Source organism: Copadichromis virginalis, linkage group LG20 (assembly GCF_057382275.1).
Source record: "Copadichromis virginalis isolate Kocher_CV1m ecotype Utaka linkage group LG20, C_Virginalis_male_GT1.1, whole genome shotgun sequence".
Lineage (NCBI taxonomy): Eukaryota > Metazoa > Chordata > Actinopteri > Cichliformes > Cichlidae > Copadichromis > Copadichromis virginalis.
The window spans coordinates 21,888,882-21,911,497 of NC_140637.1; the positions used below are offsets into that span (position 1 = coordinate 21,888,882).

At 38.1% G+C, this 22,616-nt stretch overlaps 2 protein-coding genes across 2 annotated transcripts; one reads left to right on the forward strand and one right to left on the reverse strand.

Annotated features, from left to right (window-relative positions):
- Window positions 1–2,091: 2,091 nt before the first annotated feature.
- On the reverse strand, window positions 2,092–5,365 carry ogg1 (8-oxoguanine DNA glycosylase). Its single transcript, XM_085443394.1, has 7 exons — window positions 4,830–5,365; window positions 4,371–4,735; window positions 4,067–4,246; window positions 3,002–3,180; window positions 2,765–2,912; window positions 2,625–2,674; window positions 2,092–2,547 (listed from the first exon to the last, which is right to left on the reverse strand). Exons 1-7 carry the CDS (start codon window positions 4,937–4,939, stop codon window positions 2,332–2,334), a joined length of 1,248 nt encoding a protein of 415 aa, XP_085299520.1. The 5' UTR covers window positions 4,940–5,365; the 3' UTR covers window positions 2,092–2,331.
- Window positions 4,668–21,422, forward strand: qars1 (glutaminyl-tRNA synthetase 1). The gene is made up of 24 exons (XM_085443393.1): window positions 4,668–4,750; window positions 5,481–5,688; window positions 6,036–6,186; window positions 13,772–13,881; window positions 13,963–14,038; window positions 14,133–14,197; window positions 14,310–14,363; window positions 14,940–15,003; window positions 15,081–15,155; window positions 15,489–15,574; window positions 15,671–15,757; window positions 15,845–15,944; window positions 16,036–16,114; window positions 16,185–16,424; window positions 16,503–16,595; window positions 16,708–16,845; window positions 19,167–19,254; window positions 19,344–19,490; window positions 19,585–19,686; window positions 19,797–19,889; window positions 20,180–20,307; window positions 20,401–20,467; window positions 20,560–20,685; window positions 20,855–21,422. The coding sequence occupies exons 2-24, from the start codon at window positions 5,578–5,580 to the stop codon at window positions 20,903–20,905; spliced, it is 2,331 nt and encodes a 776-aa protein (XP_085299519.1). The 5' UTR covers window positions 4,668–4,750; window positions 5,481–5,577; the 3' UTR covers window positions 20,906–21,422.
- Window positions 21,423–22,616: the final 1,194 nt, after the last annotated feature.

The window sequence follows — 22,616 nt, forward strand, 5'->3', positions numbered from 1 at the left end:
GGCTTCGGGAAAATGGTCATTATACTGGACAAAAGATTTATTGTCCCTCCAGGCAGTTGTTTTTCCAAAGTGGAAAAACCTGCATGGTACACAAAATGTTGCAGAACTAGTCCTGAAGACTACTTAAAGAAATGACAGCGAGTTCAGTTAGAATTATACTAGCCCTGTTTTTGTCTTATATACTAAATTTCCACATTTGCTCATTTCTGTAAATCACTCCAATCATTTTCCTAACAAAATATAATGAAATGAGGGGTGGCTTGAGACTTTTCACAGCACTGCTACGCACATTTTTTAAAATATTCTTAATAGTATATGTGTACTTGAAATGTCTATATTCAAATGACATATTTTTTTATACTGTGGTTAATCATTTCCTGCTGTAAGATTAGTTTTGATTTATAACCATCTGGACAAAACCTGCAAAATTAAAATAAAATCACAGGTGAATTAGGTCTATGTATACAATTATGGTATAAACTACTAACTATACAAGTGTGCCAAAGCTTCTGTACTGGATCGGATTAAAATCTATGAATGTACCTATATGAGAGAAAATTCAGTAGTATAATTATAATTCATCACTATCATGCATTAATCTGGGAATCTGATATGACAACAGGTTTCCCAAACTTCTCTGTAGATCAGGTGCGATAAAAACAAGCTACTATATGCAGCTTATGATCTGTTTCAGGAAATTGAGTTAGGCCTTCCTCATTTACTTGAGCTCTAAATGTGGGGCCCTCTGGTGCTTCTGAAAAGTAATGACCTTCTTATTACAGAAAGTAGGCACATGGAGATGTCCTTTTAACTGAACAATACCCCAAGGACAGAACACAAGCTGAGACCCATCTCTTACATAATACACAGGCCACTGTTGTGTTGTTCTAGCCTTTGTGTGTCAACTGAATATCCTGCCCCTACCTCCAGCGTACTTTCACCCATCTCCCCTTTGTGCTCTTTTATTAATTTTTGCTTCTCTCGGCTCTATTTTTATTCTGTCTTTCTTCTTCAGTGTGACTCTGCCCTAAAGCTGGGGCCCAGCTTCTGCCCAGCTCAACCGGAATGGGAACGAAAGCTGACTCACATATTCATTAACTCACATGGCTGCACTCTCGTCCACAAATAAAACACTTCTATGGATGTACGCGCACACACGCACGTGCGCGCACATATGCCAAAACTGGACATACTTGTATATGATGCACCTACACGCTTAAGCGTACATATGAGAAATAATTTCTGGAGCTTCACACTAAAGTATGCAGCTGCGTATAATCTCAAGAAACAAGAATAATGCATAGTCATTGCTGTAAAGGGACAGTGAAGTCAGGCAGCCCAAGAGACATTAACATGCCGTCACTAGACACAGTCACAGTCACCCCAAGCACTGACAGCAGATAACTGCAATCCCTGCTATAAAAAGACCAGCTGACACAGTCAGCCAGTGCCTATACATAACATACAGACCCTACAGCCCTTCACAGCAGCCCGTTCTAATGGCATTTCATGATCTAACAGACAGAAATATTATTTTGGTGTAAGGAATGCATTTTAAAGAAACACAGCACCACTTTGCCATGCTGTGACCTTTTCCAGCGTGCACGCAATTGCCGTGACGCATTAGTACTTATTGTAACAAGAGCCAGGCGGCCTGAGAGAAAGTATTCACCCAGGAAGAAAGTGCAATTTGTTCTCAGATTTTAAAACACTGTCTAAAACTGAATTCCCCACCATATGATGTCTTGGAGAGCACCATCTTCCATTGTGTACTGCCATCTAGGGGCCCTCTTCTGACAACGTTTTAGCAAAACTAAATGCCAATATGCTCATGATGACTTTAGTATTTTCAGAATTGAACCATGAAGCAAAAGCCAGAAAATTCAAACTTCTGATGAAATTTTGAAAAATATATAAATTAAGTATGAATTTGCATATATTAGTTTTAATTTGTATCATATTTCTATATCCAGCATGTTTTTTGGTAAATTATTGCCTAAAAATGTAGTGTGAAATTTATTCACACTTGTATGTATGATGGCTGTGATTCTGCTGGTATCAACATTTTACACAGAAGAAAAAGAGTGCGAGGTACTTATTTTTTATTGTAAAAAAATCATTAGTGTGCTCTGTTTGTTACAGTGAAGTGATGCTACAACACAATTATATAAAAACCCAGAGAAAGAGATAATGATCCATTTTCTGTCGTGTTTCTGAAAGATAAATCATCTCCACATTTCATTTCACGTCACATGATGCTGAACAAGCACAGTGTGTGCAAATGTGTGGTTTTGTAGCCTGATTTGAATCAAAGCCGGTAATGTGTTTACCTCACATTACCGGCTCTTTCTTAACAGAAATCTTTGCTTTCTTGTGACATGCTGGCTTGGCTTTCAAGTTCCCCACGGTTCCTGTACATTCAGTTTTTACTTTAGTCTTTTTGCATGGCATTTTTTCCTCTTCACCATCTTCATCTTTCACTGGTTGCTTTAGATGTGCCATCTCTTTGAGGCTTTGGAACTTCTTGAGGTCTGAACAAAACAAAACCTGAAGCAAGAGAGACACTCTGTGGTTACAGGGGACCTGCTATAAGAGACAGACAGTTTGCAGAAATTGACACTCACAGACTGCGCCCAGCCAGCGTAGGGTCCCCACAGCTTTCGAAAAAAATCTCCTGTGTAGAAATATTAGATTGAACATTTTATTACCAGTGTTTAAAACCAGGGCTTAAACCATACCATTAAACAGGTATGTGAATACTGACCAATATCTCTGTTTAGTTTCTCTGTGATACTCTTCTGTCCATTGTTGGCAGCGTATTTATAGTCACGTTTAGCAATCTGCCACACATGTGTGTCAACAGGTACAGCCTCTGGCTTATCCAGGGACATCAGACATACACAGTCTGCCACCTAAAATATGACACAAAGCCTTGATTGTATGTTAGCAGTTAACATCACATTTTTTTTGCCTTTTCTCCCCCCAAAAATATCTGCTGTACCTTTGTACCAACGCCAGGAAGAGTGCGAAGAGCATCACGGGCCTCTAGATATGGGATGCTGCGTAAACCTTCAAGCCACTGAGGCCCATGGTTGTCCAGAATCTGCTTCGCACTCTGCTGGATAAACCGAGCCCTGTATCCAAAACCAAGATCCCTAAGACGTGCCTCTATGCTGCTGTCTGATAAGAACAGTAAATGAAACAACATAGAACATAGTTGTGGTCAGAAGTTTTCACAAACTCATCATGGGCATGAATATCGTGGTAATTTGGGGCTTTTAAGGATTTCTTTGAACTGTTCTTTTTACAGATGTGGAAACACTATTTACTTTTCTATTACTATAAGGCCTGGAAGAATACCCAAACTGTCACCCTCGGATGAGAAGAAATTGGCTAGGACATTCAGAAATTTGCAGCTCACATGGACAAACCAACTGCTATCTGCAGGAAAGGTTTTATAGTCCGTTGAGATGAGGATTGAGCTTTTTGGCCACAATGACAGTAGCTATGTTTGAACGAGTAAAGGTGAGATTTTCATACCTAAAAACACTGTACAAGCTGTCAAGCGTGGTGGTGGCAGCATGATGCTCTGGGTCTGTTTTGCAGCAAATGATACTGGTACATTGCACAAAGTGGATGGACTAATATGGAGGAGGACTACCTCCAAATTCTTCAACTTCATCTCAAATCAACAGCTGAAACTTGAACACAGTTAAATTCAAACTTGTCCACCTGATTCTTGTTTTTAAAGTCGTTAAAGATGTACACTGGGTGCTGGTTTAGTGAGCAGGTGACCATAAGTCATATGGCCAGAAATCAGCAGCCCGACCTGAGGCCCTTTGCTTTATGTCTTCCTTTCTCTCTCCACTTTCCTATCTGTTTCTACTATCATTAAAGGCAAATGCCAACAAAATTAATATAAAAATAGATGAGTCAGTTAATGTTAATAAAAAAAACTAGTGGGATGAATATCTTCAGACTCTCAGTATCGTCTTCATCTGACAGTAAAGGTTTTGATAAGATTACAAACATAGATTTAAGTTCTGTGGCAAAACTTTTCAAGCACCTGCAAGCGCAGACAGGGAAGGAAAGTCGTGGTATGAGGTCTGATCAAGCTGGCACAGGGGTGAGCCCAGAGCCTGACACAGTCTGTCCACCATGCCCTGAATCCGAGAGATGTGGTTGTTGGAAGTGCAAATGAAGGAAAACAGGCATTCTGTGGGGTCCTGGCGCAGCATTCGCACACCTGCAGGAAACCCCCCCCACAAAAAAGTATTTATGAAATTTGATAAAACATAGCAGTAACACCTTACTGTGTAATAAGTGATATGTAGTAGCAAGGCTGTGCAAACACAAACTCACACACTGACCTTTGAAGACCTCTGCAATGTGTTTGAAGTGACAATCTGCTGCTCCCCACTCCTTGTGCAGGTCCCCCATCCTCACATCCAGCTGGAAGTAATCTCTCAGCATCTCTTCGTCCAGCTCTCTATTCTGTACTGAAGAAACAGCCAAAGGCTCATCTTCTTCCTTCTCTGGAGCACATTTGAATCTCTTCTCTGCTGTATTTTTGTCCAAGACAGAAACACCAACTCTTCTCTTCCTGTCACTTCCCTCCTTCTGCTTGTCCTGGTTGTTGTACACGTGGTACCAAAGAGTCTCATCTGTTTGGGTCAGAGTCCAAACACGCCCTCCCATCACACCGGTCCAGTGTCCTTCTGTTGTTTCCCTCCATCTGCGGGAATGAGATGTGAGTTAATTCAAAGACTTTAAACCGCTTCAACTTGCATTTGATGTTTAAAGGCTGGACGTGATTTTGACCATCTTACCGGAAGGATTGTCCACACGCAAGAGTGAGATCGAGACGCAATTCGGACTTCGAACAAGACATAGACCTCCACATTTTTGATCCAGATGACAGCACCGCATGTTTGGCCATAATTCTGCTGTTTACAGTTTCTGTTTAGTGATTAATAACAAACTTTACAGTAAAGTAAAGTCTTTTTAAACGCATAGTAGTGTAATCCGGCGTGTATGGTAGGTTACAATAATAAATACAGAAGTATTTTCCAGGAAGCTACGCGGCATTCCAGTAAATAACTTTCACGGAGATGTTTTGGCATAGATTATGATGGACGACAAAGACCTTACACTGAGTCGGAAAGGCGCAATTATTTTATATGAAAAGTTGTGAAAAGTATAAATTTTCCGTAATAATTGTTTAAAATATTATCTAGTATAGATAACAAGTAATGATCCTCAAAAATTCATATTGTCAGGAATTACTAAAATCTGATGCAACATCACCCAGATTCCGGTAACCCGTCCCTCACTGGTGTCAACACAAATCCTGATTGGTTCTTACGATCGTAGTAGGCGGTAATCTTAGTAAATCTCCTTTACGATTGGTCAGTGAGATCCAAACCCGCAGAGTTCTATTGGCTAATATTCTTTGTACTTCACGTTTTTTTTCTTTCCAGAGGAAGTGGTCTCTGGTCTCTCTTTAGGAAGCAAAGTCGTGTGTGGCGGTGGTGTGTCTGTGCTGTTCCGATTTTAACCGGTGAATTCGGCGGGATAATGGCAGATACGCTGACACTTTTCACGTCCATTGGACTCAGCGAGCAGAAAGCGAAAGAAACTCTGAAGAATGACTCGCTGAGTTCTTCCCTGAAGGAGGCAATTACTCAGGTTGGTCCTAACGCTTATGGGGTAACTCAACTACCTGAATGCACAGCTGTGAAAACGACTGACACTTGACTGTACAGCTCAGCTGTATACAAACTTCTCATTTATTTATGCTACACTGGTTATAGTTTTAGATAGACCTACCCTGACCTTCTTGTAACTTTTGTGTACATTACGCCATAGTTACACTTTTACTTTCATATTTCTTTAGTTGGTAGTAAACCATCCATTATTTTATCTTTATTAGGCCCCCAGGGTCAAGATAAGGAAAGTAGTGATTATTAGCAATTTCCTTATTTGTCTTTAACAAATTCTTAATAATTCTTAAATTTCCTCTCTGTTTTCAATAGGCCCAACGTGTCCATGGGGCCTCAGGAGTGGACAAAGCCATGGGTACGTTGCTGTACAGTATGGCATCTCGCCTTAAAGACACCAAACGCCTGGCATTTCTTTCAGAAAGTATAGCTCAGCGTAAGATCTGCACAGAACTACAGCTTGCAGGTAAATTATCAAAGTTTTGGAAGTCAAGCAAAAGTGAAAGTGAATGTCTACAAGATACTAGTGAGACCTGCTGTTTGGAAGTTATGGTACTCACAAAGATAACAAGAGGTCGAGCTGGGGGTGGCAAACTTCAAGATGATGTGATAATTTGGTTTAGAAATAAGTATATCAGAAGAGCAGGTCAGGTTGAGTGTGCAGTGAGCAGAGGAGCTGCCAGGAACAGAGAAGATCCATAGATGTAGTGAAGGAGGATATCCAGAGGGTTGGTGTGATAGAAGAGGATGCTAGGGATCGGGTGAGATGGAAGTAGATGATCTGTTGTGGTGACCCCTAAGGAGAGCGACTGAAAGAAGGTCTGTTGTGGACCCAGTTTTAACCAGCAAAGTTTTCCAAAAATATTTTAAACATAATTTGTGCTCCAATTATATTATGATCTGAGTCAAATTACTGCAAATTTTTTTCACAAATTCTTTTTAAGCACAATATTTGTGAAATAAATATAAAGTGCTCAGGAAAAAATACTCTGAAAGCAACAAGGAATACTAATGTCGATGATGGACCAAATCAAAGAACTAAAAAACCCAATTAAGGAGAAAGACAAGACAATCCAGTTTTTGGAAAGGAAGGTGGACGATCTAGAACAGCAGGCTCGACTTGAGGAAGTGATTATTACGGGTCTGGAAACTAAACACAGGAGTTATGCGAGAGTCACCGAGTCTGGGACCGGTGCAAAAAGAGGAGAAGACGAGCCCTCGACGGAGGAGCTACAGTCGTTGGAACGGGAGGTTGTGGAATTCTTTTCGAATAAAAAACTTCCCCTGCATAGTAATAATATATCTGCATGCTATACCCTTCCTAGGAGGCACACTAATGCTCCTCCAGCAATTGTAGTGAGATTTGTAAACCGTAAACACAAAGTTGACTTGCTGAGGCAGTCCAGCCTTTTGAGAGGAAGCGGAGTATATTTGAATGAACATCTTATAAAAAGAAATGCAGATATTGCTAGACAAGCTCGCATATTACGGAAGGAGACAAAGATTCAAGCAACCTGGACCAGGAACTGTAAAGTGATGATTAAACTTAATGGAACACCAGTAGAAGCCAAGGTTATAACGATTAAGGATCTTGGGGAATTGGACATTTATACGAGATAACATTACCAAGATAGGCAGACGGTTACGACCAATCATGACTATGAGCTTAAAAACAATTAGTTCATCCTTTACAAGAACAGATGCTACTTCGGGTGGAAAAGGACAAAAGGAAGTTGTAAATTGGACATGGAAGAAGATAAGATCAACGGACTTTAAAATATGTCGATAAATAAATGTGCGATTGTTAAGGATCCCTTTCTTTTTTGAGGTCAAATAGATATTCTTAGAATAATTATGCATAATGCTCGATGACTCAGATCATAAACCATATGATTTTGAAGCAGGTATTGACCCTGAAAGGAATGTGCTTAATACAATTAATGTCACATGTAAAGATTATACAGAGGAGCAATTCAGGGATAAGGTTGAAATAGCTAATACATTTTCATTAATTCATATTAATTGCAGAGGTCTTTATAGAAGTTTTGCTTCGATTGAAGATTTTCTGTATAGTTTGAGGCAAGTTCCAAATAATTTCTCTGTCTGAAACATGGTTAGATGAGAATATGGGTTGTCATTTTTGTATCAAAGGGTACGATTTATACTTTGTAAATAGAACTAAGAAGAAGGCAAGTCCTTCTTTTGACCCATTTTGCCAAAGGAAAGGAAGTTGCCTAATAATTATGCACACCTGATATAGGGTGTTGATGTCATTAGACCACACCCCTTCTCATTACAGAGATGCACATCACCTAATATGCTTAATTGGTAGTAGGCTTTTGAGCCTATACAGCTTGGAGTAAGACAACATGCATGAAGAGGATGATGTGGACAAAATACTCATTTGCCTAATAATTCTGCACTTCCTGTATATATATGTGTGTGTGTGTGTGTGTGTGTGTGTGTGTGTGTGTGTGTGTGTGTGTGTGTGTGTGTGTGTGTGTGTGTGTGTGTGGGTGGGATTAAACTATATACAGGGGTGCACATAAGTCGCTGTCAAAATAAAAGACGCGCACCAGATAAGAAGTTGCAACGCCAGTTTGCGTACATAAGATTTTCTGGAGGAGGACAGACATTTGATTAGAACTCTTAAAGATGTCAAAGAAGCAAGCTCCTTTAAGCAATTAAAGGAGCTTGCATGGTGGGAATCTCTCACTCCATTAGTTCTCTTTGGTGGTCCTCCACCTCCAAAGAAATGCCAGAAAGAGTCCGAACCGCAAAAGAAGTGCGTATACTCAGAAAAGTGGTTGCAGGAGGTGATATAAATACTTATAAAAATAAGTTGGTATTAATATTGAGGAAAGCCAAGAAAGACTATTATAATAAACTTTTTCAGGAAAACGAGAATAATATTAAGGGCATTTGGAATATTTTTAAAGAAGTATTGGGTAACAAGAACACACCCTCAGATCGGCCTATTTATTTCATTAAGAATAATCAAGTTGTCGATGACAAGATTGAAGTAGCAAACGAATTCAGTTCCTTTTTTGTAAATGTTGGGCCTACTTTAGCAAATTTAATTAGAAAATATGACGACCCAGACTATGAGGAAGTCTGGAAAGGAGAAAGTAGAGTGGTTAATTCCTTATTCTTAGCTGATATTACCATAAAAGAAATAGTAGCAATTGTAGAAAACTTTAAAAATAAAAAATCTACTGACTGTGATGGTATAGACATGGTTATAATTAAAAAGACTTTAGACTGTATAAGTATTCCTCTTTGCTTTATTTTTAATCTCTCGTTACAATCAGGAGTATTTCCTGATCGTAAGTGGCAAAAGTGATACCCTTATATAAATCAGGAGATAAGCATAGTTTTAACAACTATAGGCCAGTGTCTCTTTTGTCACAGTTTTCAAAAGTGCTTGAAAAACGTTTTGCGCAAAGACTTGATAGTTTTATTGAAAAAAAATCAACTAATAAATGAAAATCCATTTGGATTTCGTAAAAATAGATCAACGGCATTAGCATCATTGACGATATTTCATCTGCAACCCATAATAATAAATACACAGTTGGGGTATTCGTTGATTTAAAAAGATGTTTTGACACGTTACAACATTCTATTTTGATTTCTAAATTGTATAATTATGGTGTGAGATCAGTGGCATTGAATTGGTTAAGGAGTTATTTAGAAAATATGTACATTATCTCGGCAATACCTCTGAAAGATTGAAGATTGTATGTGGCGTTCCTCAAGGTTCTATTTTGGGACCTAAACTTTTTAATTTATATATTAATGATATCTGTGATGTATCAAAAAGGTTAAATTTTATTTTATTTGCAGATGACACAAATTGTTATTGCTCTGGAGAGAATTTGAAAGATTTGGTTGAAATTATGATTTCTGAGATGTTAAGATTAAAAAAATGGTTTGATATAAATAAATTATCTTTGAATCTGACAAAAACGAAATTCATGTTATTTGGCAATTGTGTAAAGGAGGAAGAAGTCATTATGTCCATTAATGGAGAATTGATTGAAAGAGTTACTGAATTTCGCTTTTTGGGTGTAATAGTAGATGAAAATTTGACGTGGAAATCACATATTTAGTATATTAGAAAGGAAGATGGTTAAAAACATTTATATTTTGGGAAATGTAAGAGATTTATTAGACTACAAAACAATGCACATTTTATATTTTTAACTTTTTTTCTTATTCTTTAGTTACTGTGTCAAAGTTTGGGGGAATACATATGAGAATACTATAAAACCTCTAAACTTATTACAGAAGAAAGCACTACGAATGATTCATAACGTTAAATATAGAGAACATACAAATAAATTCTTTATAAAATCAAAATTATTAAAATTAGGAGATTTAGTGAAACTACGGACACTATTAATTATGTTTAAGGCTAAAAATAATATTTTGCCTTTTAAGTTACAAAGAGTATTTTTAATGTGTTCGGGGGGAGAAGACAGCAGAAGGAAATTTTATTTTAAGCAGCTAGGACTACACAAAGATTAATGAGTCCAACGGTTAGGGGTATACGACTGTGGAACTCTCTTCATTATAATTTAAAGAATTGTATACATTTAAATGTTTTAAAAAGTGTTACATGTCTAAAATGATAACTCAATATGAAGAATGTGAATGAAATTGGAGTTAATTGAAAAAGGATCCATTATTTTTTTGCCTCATTTATTTTAGTTACTTATCTTTTCTCCTTGTTACTATGTGGAGTGGTATATTCTGATTGTAAATTGGTTGTTTGGTTTGAGATCCTTAATTAGAAAATAATGACATCCCACAGCTCAGTTACATCATCATTATATCCTTATTGCTTCTCGTCTTTGTGATGCGTTCATGGTGCACATGTAAAGTTGCAGTTGCAGTATTTTAATATCTAGAAAGCAACTGAGGAGGAGCAAGCATAAACATCATAACATTTTTGTTTGTTTGTCTGTTTTTAAGTGGCATGTAATTTGAAATGTAACTCTTCAAGCTGCTCAAATATCAGCAAACACACAAACATTGTGATTTCGCCTATTTAAATGATTATTTTAAGGTGATGAATGGATTAGGTTCACTCACCAAATTTTATGTTTTGTTCTAGTTTTATAGTATCTAGGTGTTGGTAAATCAACTATATACAGGGGTGCACATAAGTGGTCTGCAGGTGCACATTCGCTGTCAAAATAAAAGACGCGCACCAGATAAGAAGTTGCAACGCCAGTTTGCGTACATAAGATTTTCTGGAGGAGGACAGACATTTGATTAGAACTCTTAAAGATGTCAAAGAAGCAAGCTCCTTTAAGCAATTAAAGGAGCTTGCATGGTGGGAATCTCTCACTCCATTAGTTCTCTTTGGTGGTCCTCCACCTCCAAAGAAATGCCAGAAAGAGTCCGAACCGCAAAAGAAGTGCGTATACTCAGAAAAGTGGTTGCAGGAGGTGATATAAATACTTATAAAAATAAGTTGGTATTAATATTGAGGAAAGCCAAGAAAGACTATTATAATAAACTTTTTCAGGAAAACGAGAATAATATTAAGGGCATTTGGAATATTTTTAAAGAAGTATTGGGTAACAAGAACACACCCTCAGATCGGCCTATTTATTTCATTAAGAATAATCAAGTTGTCGATGACAAGATTGAAGTAGCAAACGAATTCAGTTCCTTTTTTGTAAATGTTGGGCCTACTTTAGCAAATTTAATTAGAAAATATGACGACCCAGACTATGAGGAAGTCTGGAAAGGAGAAAGTAGAGTGGTTAATTCCTTATTCTTAGCTGATATTACCATAAAAGAAATAGTAGCAATTGTAGAAAACTTTAAAAATAAAAAATCTACTGACTGTGATGGTATAGACATGGTTATAATTAAAAAGACTTTAGACTGTATAAGTATTCCTCTTTGCTTTATTTTTAATCTCTCGTTACAATCAGGAGTATTTCCTGATCGTAAGTGGCAAAAGTGATACCCTTATATAAATCAGGAGATAAGCATAGTTTTAACAACTATAGGCCAGTGTCTCTTTTGTCACAGTTTTCAAAAGTGCTTGAAAAACGTTTTGCGCAAAGACTTGATAGTTTTATTGAAAAAAAATCAACTAATAAATGAAAATCCATTTGGATTTCGTAAAAATAGATCAACGGCATTAGCATCATTGACGATATTTCATCTGCAACCCATAATAATAAATACACAGTTGGGGTATTCGTTGATTTAAAAAGAGCTTTTGACACGTTACAACATTCTATTTTGATTTCTAAATTGTATAATTATGGTGTGAGATCAGTGGCATTGAATTGGTTAAGGAGTTATTTAGAAAATATGTACATTATCTCGGCAATACCTCTGAAAGATTGAAGATTGTATGTGGCGTTCCTCAAGGTTCTATTTTGGGACCTAAACTTTTTAATTTATATATTAATGATATCTGTGATGTATCAAAAAGGTTAAATTTTATTTTATTTGCAGATGACACAAATTGTTATTGCTCTGGAGAGAATTTGAAAGATTTGGTTGAAATTATGATTTCTGAGATGTTAAGATTAAAAAAATGGTTTGATATAAATAAATTATCTTTGAATCTGACAAAAACGAAATTCATGTTATTTGGCAATTGTGTAAAGGAGGAAGAAGTCATTATGTCCATTAATGGAGAATTGATTGAAAGAGTTACTGAATTTCGCTTTTTGGGTGTAATAGTAGCTGAAAATTTGACGTGGAAATCACATATTTAGTATATTAGAAAGGAAGATGGTTAAAAACATTTATATTTTGGGAAATGTAAGAGATTTATTAGACTACAAAACAATGCACATTTTATATTTTTAACTTTTTTTCTTATACTTTAGTTACTGTGTCAAAGTTTGGGGGAATACATATGAGAATACTATAAAACCTCTAAACTTATTACAGAAGAAAGCACTACGAATGATTCATAACGTTAAATATAGAGAACATACAAATAAATTCTTTATAAAATCAAAATTATTAAAATTAGGAGATTTAGTGAAACTACGGACACTATTAATTATGTTTAAGGCTAAAAATAATATTTTGCCTTTTAAGTTACAAAGAGTATTTTTAATGTGTTCGGGGGGAGAAGACAGCAGAAGGAAATTTTATTTTAAGCAGCTAGGACTACACAAAGATGAATGAGTCCAACGGTTAGGGGTATACGACTGTGGAACTCTCATTATAATTTAAAGAATTGTATACATTTAAATGTTTTAAAAAGTGTTACATGTCTAAAATGATAACTCAATATGAAGAATGTGAATGAAATTGGAGTTAATTGAAAAAGGATCCATTATTTTTTTGCCTAATTTATTTTAGTTACTTATCTTTTCTCCTTGTTACTATGTGGAGTGGTATATTCTGATTGTAAATTGGTTGTTTGGTTTGAGATCCTTAATTAGAAAATAATGACATCCCACAGCTCAGTTACATCATCATTATATCCTTATTGCTTCTCGTCTTTGTGATGCGTTCATGGTGCACATGTAAAGTTGCAGTTGCAGTATTTTAATATCTAGAAAGCAACTGAGGAGGAGCAAGCATAAACATCATAACATTTTTGTTTGTCTGTTTTTAAGTGGCATGTAATTTGAAATGTAACTCTTCAAGCTGCTCAAATATCAGCAAACACACAAACATTGTGATTTCGCCTATTTAAATGATTATTTTAAGGTGATGAATGGATTAGGTTCACTCACCAAATTTTATGTTTTGTACTAGTTTTATAGTATCTAGGTGTTGGTAAATCAGCAATATACCCTATGAAACTTGAGAAAAAAATTACCAGAAGTAGTGAATGCCAGATTATCAGCACAGGTCAGCTGATCATAGTGTCACAAAACGAGTTATGTGTTTGATTCCAAAGGCATTCTTTCTCCGTGCTGCACCGATACACTCAGTCGTGGGGTTCCTCGACTTGTCAGATACTACTCGTGTGTGTGTGTGTGTGTGTGTGCGCGCGCGCGCGTGTATATGAAACCGAGATTACATAAACCACTTTCTGAATATTTTTTTTGTAGCTGCTTTGGACTTTGTGAAGGGTCATCCACAAGACCCCATCAACCAGAAGGAGTTTGACGAAGCATGTGGAGTGGGTGTAGTCATAACACCTGAGCAGATTGAGGAAGCAGTGAGTGTTCTAGCCAAAAGTGTGTCTTTTTACGTGCTGTACTGGGTGTGGTATGCACTGTAACTGTGTAATGTACTGTAGGTAGAAGCTGTGATTAAAAAGCACAAGGATCAACTGCTAAAGGAGAGGTACCACTTCAACATGGGACTGCTAATGGGTATGAGCTCCCACCTTTTGGTTAAATATTATTGCAGCTGCTGAAGCCTATCAGCCAAAAATAATTTCTCACTGAGCCTCTGTGTCTGGTGCAGGTGAAGCACGCACTGCTCTAAAATGGGCTGATGGCAAGGTGATCAAGAATGAGGTGGACATGCAGGTATGTCTGGGAAAAGATCCTTCTGTTATTGCAACGTCATTGTGGTTAAGTATTTGCAGTGAAGGTCGCTGGGATTCTTTCAAATAATAAAGCTCTGGCTTTCATCTTAAAGGTTCTGCACCTCTTAGGACCCAAAACAGAGGCTGACCTAGAAAAGAAGCCCAAGGTAAAAGTGGTGTATCTTATTAAAAAGTTGAACATTTCTGGAGCCATTTTTATGCAAATTCTTTGCTGTCTTGGGGTAAAACATTGTCCAGCAGATAGTTAATCTACACACACAAAAAGCCAATCAACTAAATGATATGTAGTGTGTTTAAGCTTCAGAATGAGTTAATTTTGTAAGTTCTGTGTAGAGCTGAGGTAGAAATGCATTGCATGATTTTTTTGGTCTGTAATTAATATGGGGGCGATCGTGGCTCAAGAGTTGGGCGTTCGCCTTGTAATCGGAAGGTTGCCGGTTCGAGCCCCGGCTTGGACAGTCTCGGTCGTTGTGTCCTTGGGCAAGACACTTCACCCGTTGCCTACTGGTGGTGGTCGGAGGGCCCGGTGGCGCCAGTGTCCGGCAGCCTCGCCTCTGTCAGTGCGCCCCAGGGCGGCTGTGGCTACGATGTAGCTTGCCATCACCTGTGTGTGAATGGGTGGATGACTGGATATGTAAAGCGCTTTGGGGTCCTTAGGGACTAGTAAAGCGCTATATAAATACAGGCCATTTACCATTTACCAATATATAATCATCTTTCAGGCACAGAAAGCTAAAGTCACAGAGAATGACGTGAAGGTGAAGAAAGAGGAGGTGGCGGTGAACGGTAAGCAGCAAAGTCAAAAACAGACAGGGGTGCTTTTGTCTTGAAGTACTTTTTAAAACTGTTTATTGATTGTTTAGGTGATGCAGTCTCTGGGGAGGGCAAGTCACTAATGGAGCAGCTCAGAGGAGAGGCACTGAAGTTCCATAAACCAGGTGAAGACAATTAGAAATGAAATGATCTTGTTGCACCTGAAAAAGGTTTCCTTAATCTGTTCACACTGCAGCCCTCAATGTTTCTTAAAAAATTAACCAACAAAGCTATGTGTATGGGAATGCTTATTTGTGTATCAATGTGCTCGGACATTAGACAGACTTTCCCTTGCTGGTTTCCTGGTTTAAAAAGTCAGATTGAGCCCATGTAAGAATGGAGCACTCCTCACCACCAGCTTTTCTAGCATTCATGTGAAAAGGGGGACTTTTGTCAATGTGTCTACTTGGTTATTGTGACTTTGAACTATGTTTATTTCTTTGTTCTTGACCGCGCAGGAGAAAATTATACAACTGAGGGCTACGTGATCACACCGAATACAATGAATTTGCTTAAAAAGCACCTGGAGTTCACAGGTGGACAGGTATAATATTTTCGCGACTTGAATGAACTGTTACAAATCTTACATAGTTAAAAAAAAAAACATTGATCCCATTTACCTGTCTCGGCATGTCTTTAGATACGTACCCGTTTTCCTCCTGAGCCCAACGGTATCCTTCACATTGGGCATGCCAAAGCTATCAACTTTAATTTTGGCTATGCAAAGGTAAGTTAATTTCTTCTTCAACACCATATAAGCTTTTGAATGTTCTCTTGTGCAGGTGTTTACTCTAAACATTGTGTTCCCCCATAGGCAAATAATGGAATTTGCTTCCTGAGGTATGATGACACAAATCCTGAGAAGGAAGAGGAGAAATACTTCACTGCCATCAAGGATATGGTGGAGTGGCTGGGTAAGTTTTTTGTGCATAAATGTTTTGATGTTCTTGGGCACATTCTCTACATTCATGGAGCCATTGTCATATCCCTGTTTTGCTCACACAGGCTACAAACCTTATGCCGTCACACACGCTTCTGACAATTTTCAGCAACTCTATGACCTTGCTGTGGATCTTATTCGCAGGTGAGTGCAGGATATGTGGAGATGTTGGTGCACGGATGGTGTTTGACTCATTTCTTTTCTCCGCCTTCAGGGGTCACGCGTATGTGTGCCATCAGAAAGGCGAGGAGCTGAAAGGCCATAATGTTCCTCAATCACCGTGGAGAGATCGACCCATCGAAGAGTCGCTGGTGCTGTTTGAGAGGATGAAGAAGGGCCTGTTTGCTGAGGGAGAGGCCACCCTCAGGATGAAGATGGTCATGGAGGATGGAAAGATGGATCCTGTGGCATACCGAATAAAATACACACCGCATCATCGGACAGGAGATGAATGGTATAAATAAAAAAAACCCACAACATCTTTTCTCACAACAATGTATTCCTAGTGAACTTGCTTTATCTTTCTTTGCAGGTGCATCTATCCTACCTATGACTACACTCACTGTCTGTGTGACTCCATTGAAAATATTTCACACTCACTGTGTACCAAAGAGTTTCAAGCCAGGTATACAGGACTTTTTTCCCCCCCATCTTCATTAGGTTCATTTTAGCTTTTGCTGGATTCTTACAGAATGACATTACTGTTTTTGTTGTTGACCTTTTTGTGATTCTGTCAGGCGTTCATCATATTACTGGCTGTGTAACGCTCTGGATCTGTACTGCCCTGTGCAGTGGGAATATGGGCGGCTGAACCTCACCTACACTGTTGTGTCCAAGAGGAAAATCATCAAACTGGTCGAGACGGGCGTTGTCAGGTAAAGTAGGATTTCTTTTTGACATTTTTTTTTCAGACTTAATTATTTACTTTGTAATGCAAATTAATAGAAGTGGCAAGGAAATATGCTGCTTTTAAGGGCTGCTGAGGCACTCCATCTCTTTGTAAAATAATGTAACAAGTTTATTTTTAGGTGTAGGCAGGAAAAGATAGACCAACGTGTTTCAACTCTTAAGTGTTAATCAGAGTCTGGTAAACATAAAGTCATTGAGGATTAAAGGCCATGGGTAACAAAAAATCTGCAGCAAGGTATTTGACCCCTAGAGGGGATTGTAATCAAAGAACAAAGACCCTCACATGTCAAAGAAATTATATAAAAAATATTTTACAAAGCAGTGTGGAAAAATAAAAAATAAATGTGAATTTGTAATAGATCATAATAAAAAGGCTAGAATTCAACCATTAGACTGTACATATATTCACATACTATGCTTATGATTCAACAGTTTTATTTTTCTATTCATAATTTAATTTAAAATAACCTTATTTTAAGCACAGAGCTGAATCTAAAACACAAGGTTAGCTATGTTAACATGGCAAAAAAAACTGAACATACTGGTTATTAATCACTATTAAGGACTCGTTACGTGCCCAGGATTTGCCCAAACTCTTAGCCAGTAATAGCTGGGATAGGCTTCAGCCCCACAGTCCTGAATTGGATAAGGAGATCCATAGATAAAGCCAATTTTATTTATTTAACCCCCTAAGACCCGAACTCTTCCACGGCATGCATTTTTAATTTCTCTTTGATATTTGGGCATATTGGGTCCCGATGAATGTAAAAACAAAGAATTACCAGATTTATTTATTTATTTTACCTTTGTTTTTAAGAAAAATAAAAGCCACATATGAGGATATTCGTTTAAAATTTTGATAGAACAGTAGCAGTATAATGTCCTCGAAAGTGGATATTAGGCCCTTGTAGAGTAAAATTGAGTATTTTGGTCTAAATAACCCAAAATGTGATGTCCACACATGTGGACGTCAGGTCCTAGGAGGTTAATTTAGTTATTTAAATCAGTGGCCTTATGTCATTAACATAAAATGTAGCTGAAAGTCTGTCTTTTAGATTTGAGAATAATATCAACTTTGTGTTGAAAGTCAACACTGGCATATAACTACATATTAAATGTCTACCTGTGTATCCCTACCTGGTAAAGTGTTTTATATTTCCAGTTTTTTGTTACCATTCAACTAAAGCCCTTTTACTTAATTGTCATAGAGATAAACTCTAAAGTCACTTCTGATTTCATTGTTAGAATAACATAAAAGGCTTTATGCACTATTTCCTTTTAATTAGATACCTTGAGATAAACTGAAAAAGCTGTAGAAATCAACACTTTTACAGAAAAGTTAGCTGTATGCTTTTGTTTTGGTTTTTTTCCCCTCACATGTCGCATGAGATGCTGTATTGCACAAAATGTTTAGACAAACTAAAGCAGACTTTGTGGTTCAGCAGTGGTAGCAGTTTCGTAGCCTGGGGATGGCCTGTCCATCTGCACAGAGCTCTGTTTTCTATGGAGGCGATGTACAAAGTATGTGGTATAACCAGTCTGTGGGCTGTTGTTGGTCCATGGAGAAGTTATAACATACAAAGAGCTGAAGTGAAACTGAGCAGCAGCTGTCTCTGCTTTTCGTACTGATTTTTGATCTAGCTTTGTAAACTAATCAGCATTCGGCAGACACATCATTTGCGTCCAGTAATGTGCAGTGGGGATTTTGGAAGACTGCACAGGAGCAGGTCTGGTGTTGGTTTAAAACCCTTTCCGCTCGCTGTCTGAACAGAAACATGCACGGAGACGAACACGTTTGCAGGACCATAATTTAGGCTTAAGAGTAAAAACCCTTACGTCAGAGCTTCCACCAGATATAGACCACTCAAATTAAGAATTCAGCCCCACTGTATTCAGTTAGTATAATTCGAAAATCATTTAATTGTGTAGCACTCTAAATAGAAACATTTCTAAGGCTTGCAATGCAAAAAAACTTTTTCCAGACGTAGTTTTTCCCTGATATAACAGGACAAAATATTGGGACAAACCTGTACATGACATTTATCCGAAAGCAGCACATCCAACAAAAGCTGACTTCAGCAGCTCTCTGGATTCACCAATGTTTTAAACTCCATATCTGAGTAGGACCTTAGTTTTCCCCAAGCATGTTAAAAGCTATTAAAACAAACTAGTTAATTACTTCATTGTAGGGAATTGATGCAGCCTTTTGACCACAGCTATTGTTCTGATGTCTTCATTGTGCATAGCCTGCGTTAAGTAACTCTTAAATATTTGTTTCTAATTACAGAGACTGGGATGATCCCAGACTCTTCACTCTGACTGCACTGAGGAGAAGAGGGTTTCCCCCAGAAGCGATCAACAACTTCTGTGCACGAGTAGGCAAAATGAATGCAATGATGAACTTTTGGATGCCACAACAAGTCCCATTCATAAGTGCTGTGCTAACACTGTACACATCTCACAGGTGGGAGTCACAGTTTCCCAAACGACGACCGAGCCCCACTTACTGGAGGCGTGTGTGAGGGATGTGCTGAATGAAACAGCACCTCGAACCATGGCTGTGCTAGAACCACTCAAAGTCACCATAACGAACCTTCCTGACAACTTCAAGGTTTGTACATTGCTTATAAAACAAATCGCTTGACCTAGTATATTCTTTCACATTATATTTTAGGAGAAAATAATCCTTCTGTCTTCTCTTTCAGACAGATGTACGAGTCCCGGACTTCCCTGCCGACGAAGCTAAGGGCAGCCACACGGTTCCTTTCACGCGCACAGTCTTCATTGAACAAAGTGACTTCAGAGAGGTCAGAGAGGAGAAACCTCCAAATAAATGATTTTAAAAAGCAGCAATTCTTTGTGCTCTTTTTGGTTTTGAGATGGGCAACGATTATGAGGTTATTCTCTTCTTTGGCAGGTCATGGAAAAGGGCTACAAGCGCCTGACTCCAGAACAACCTGTAGGCCTGAGGCATGCTGGGTATGTCATCTCTGTCCAGAAAATCATCAAGGTAAGACTCAGTTTCACCAAGTAGACAATATAAAATAAAATTAAAATGTGTTTTCCATGCTCTAATCCTGTAAAAACATAAACAGGCCCTTCAAACTTTTCTTCATCACAATATATTTGTGAAGGTTTTACATATATCTGTCCAGTCAAACGACATAGTTTTATAAAAATATGATCTAGTTATATTAAACAAGAGGTTGTATTCTAGAATATTCAATTGCGGCAGTAAAATGTCATTATTACTTCATTATCTGGTTTATGACACACATGTTGCTCTGAACCATTTCTCAGGACACTCAGGGCAAAGTGGTGGAACTGGAGGTGACCTGCTGCAGTTCTGAGACCGCAGAGAAACCGAAGGCCTTTATCCACTGGGTCAGTGAGCCACTGGTGTGTGAAGTGCGCCTCTATGATAGACTGTAAGTCACAAACAATTACCCATCATTCACAAACATTTCACAAATAATATAACTAGAGAATTCACCTAACCAAGTATCTCCTTGTATCCGTAGCTTCTTGCACAAACATCCAGAAGATCCATCTGAAGTGCCTAATGGCTTCCTGAGTGACATCAACCCTGTGAGTATCTCTGAACTACAACAGAAGGCTTTTGAAGTGTCAGCAGTCACATCGATTTCTTAATTTGTTTCTTCATTTTTTTTTAAATTTAGGATTCCCTGCAAGTGATCAGTAGTGCCTTAGTGGACACCTCAGTCAAGAGAGCAAAGGTTTTTGATAAATTCCAGTTTGAAAGAGTCGGCTACTTCTCCGTGGACTCAGACAGCACTGCAGATAAGGTACGGAAAGATTTTTTTTATTTTTTATTTATTTATTTAAAACGAGGTTTGTACAAATTTGTGGAAGCTTCTATTTCAATTAACTTTAGTTAATTCTTTGATAGTCTTGGTCTGGATTAAAAACATTTATGCAATATGAGCTGAAACCTTTTTCCTTCTTTCACTGCAGCTCATCTTCAACAGAACAGTTACCCTGAAAGAAGACCCTGGGAAGATCTGATTGACTTGAGATTAAGCCACTCTTCCTGCTTCAGAGATGCATGTTCAGATTTGCTTGCATTACATCAATGTGTAATATCAGCAAAGGCACAGACTGAGTCAGATGAGATACTGGAATATTTTTTTCAGGGATTTATCACTCAAACGAAACAAAATTATATTCCTCAGCTATGATCTTATTCATCACAAAAGCGCTGCAGCATGACTTTGACCTAGCTCATTTGCTCAGTAATCATTAAGTCTTTTTTTTTTTTCTATACTTGCCACAATAATATTCACTTACAGTGTTTTCTCTTGTTTTTTGAATGGATGAAGCTTTCATCATTGTTCAACAAGGGCTGTTTGTGTATATTATGTGAAGCTGGTGTTACACATATGTGATGCTCTCAAATGCCACACGTGACTTTTTTATATATATAGATTCAGAGGCTGCCAAAGCATCATGTTTTTTAAGACTAGGCAGATTGAACATGTGTCCTTTGGACTGGAGCAAAGAATAAATAATTCTACAAACTGCAGCGTCCATGTGTATTCATGCTGGTTCGGGATACTTAGTTTTGTGTGTGTGCGTGCGCGTCGGGGGTTCTATCAGTATTAATATTGAGTATTTTTCTTAGCTGGAATGCTTATTAAGAAGGAAGGAACATAACAATAACCATTGAGAAAAAATATAATACTGGACCACTATTGATACCTACTAAGCATGTTAGTGGTGCTTGCAGTGCAACCTGTGAGCCCATGGTGGACCTTGGAGACATTTTTATATTGCTTGTGAGCAACAGCAAGAATGAACTGCTATACAGTTGATGTCATGTTGTAACATGGCAGCAAAAACTCAAGACTAAGACAACAGCTGCCTTCAGTTTTTCTACACTAGCTGTTATAGCAGACAGTTTAATGTAAACACAATAACCTCAATAATGGCTAAGAAACTTCTTTTGGCTGTTCCCTTAAGAGGTCAGCACAACAAATCATCAGCCTCCATTTCCCACTATCCCAAGCTGTCCTTTTCACATCAGCCCTCTGCATGTTCACCACAACTACATCCATGAACCTCTTCTGAGGTTTTCCTCTTGCCGGGAAGCATATTCAGCATCCATTGTCCAGTATAGCCACTGTCCTTCCTCTTCACATGTCCAAACCATCTCAGCCTTGCCTCTTTATCACCAAACTGCTTAACCCGAGTTGTCCCTCTTATGTGCTCATTTCTAATCTTGTCCATCCTGGTCACTCCCGATCTTAGCATCTTCAATCCTGCCACCTGCAGCTCTCGCCTTCCTGGATATTCTTCTTCCATCTGAAAACATAGTCCACGGAGACTCCTGACCTAATTTGTCAACCTGTCCATCATCACTGCAAATAAAGAGAGCCAATTCCTGATGTAATCCCATCACCACCTTGAACCCATCTAGCCTTTGACCACTGTCTCACTATAAGACACACTAACCAAGCAAAGTAGTATAAAAAGTAAAAGGATGTTATGTATTGGTACAGACTCCAACCTCCATTCTCCTCCACTTTTCTAGTAAGAGAAAACTGAAGCATACAATTAAGAAGATGTGGTCCATAACAAATGTCCGTGTGGGAGCAGCAGACCATGCTGAAGAGCAGTGCGTGGGAATTAACCCTCAGTTGCCCAGAGCCCTCTGAATACCACCCAGGTATTCAGCACATCTCCGTGGGACCACCTTAAAAGATTGAGAAGCCAGTGA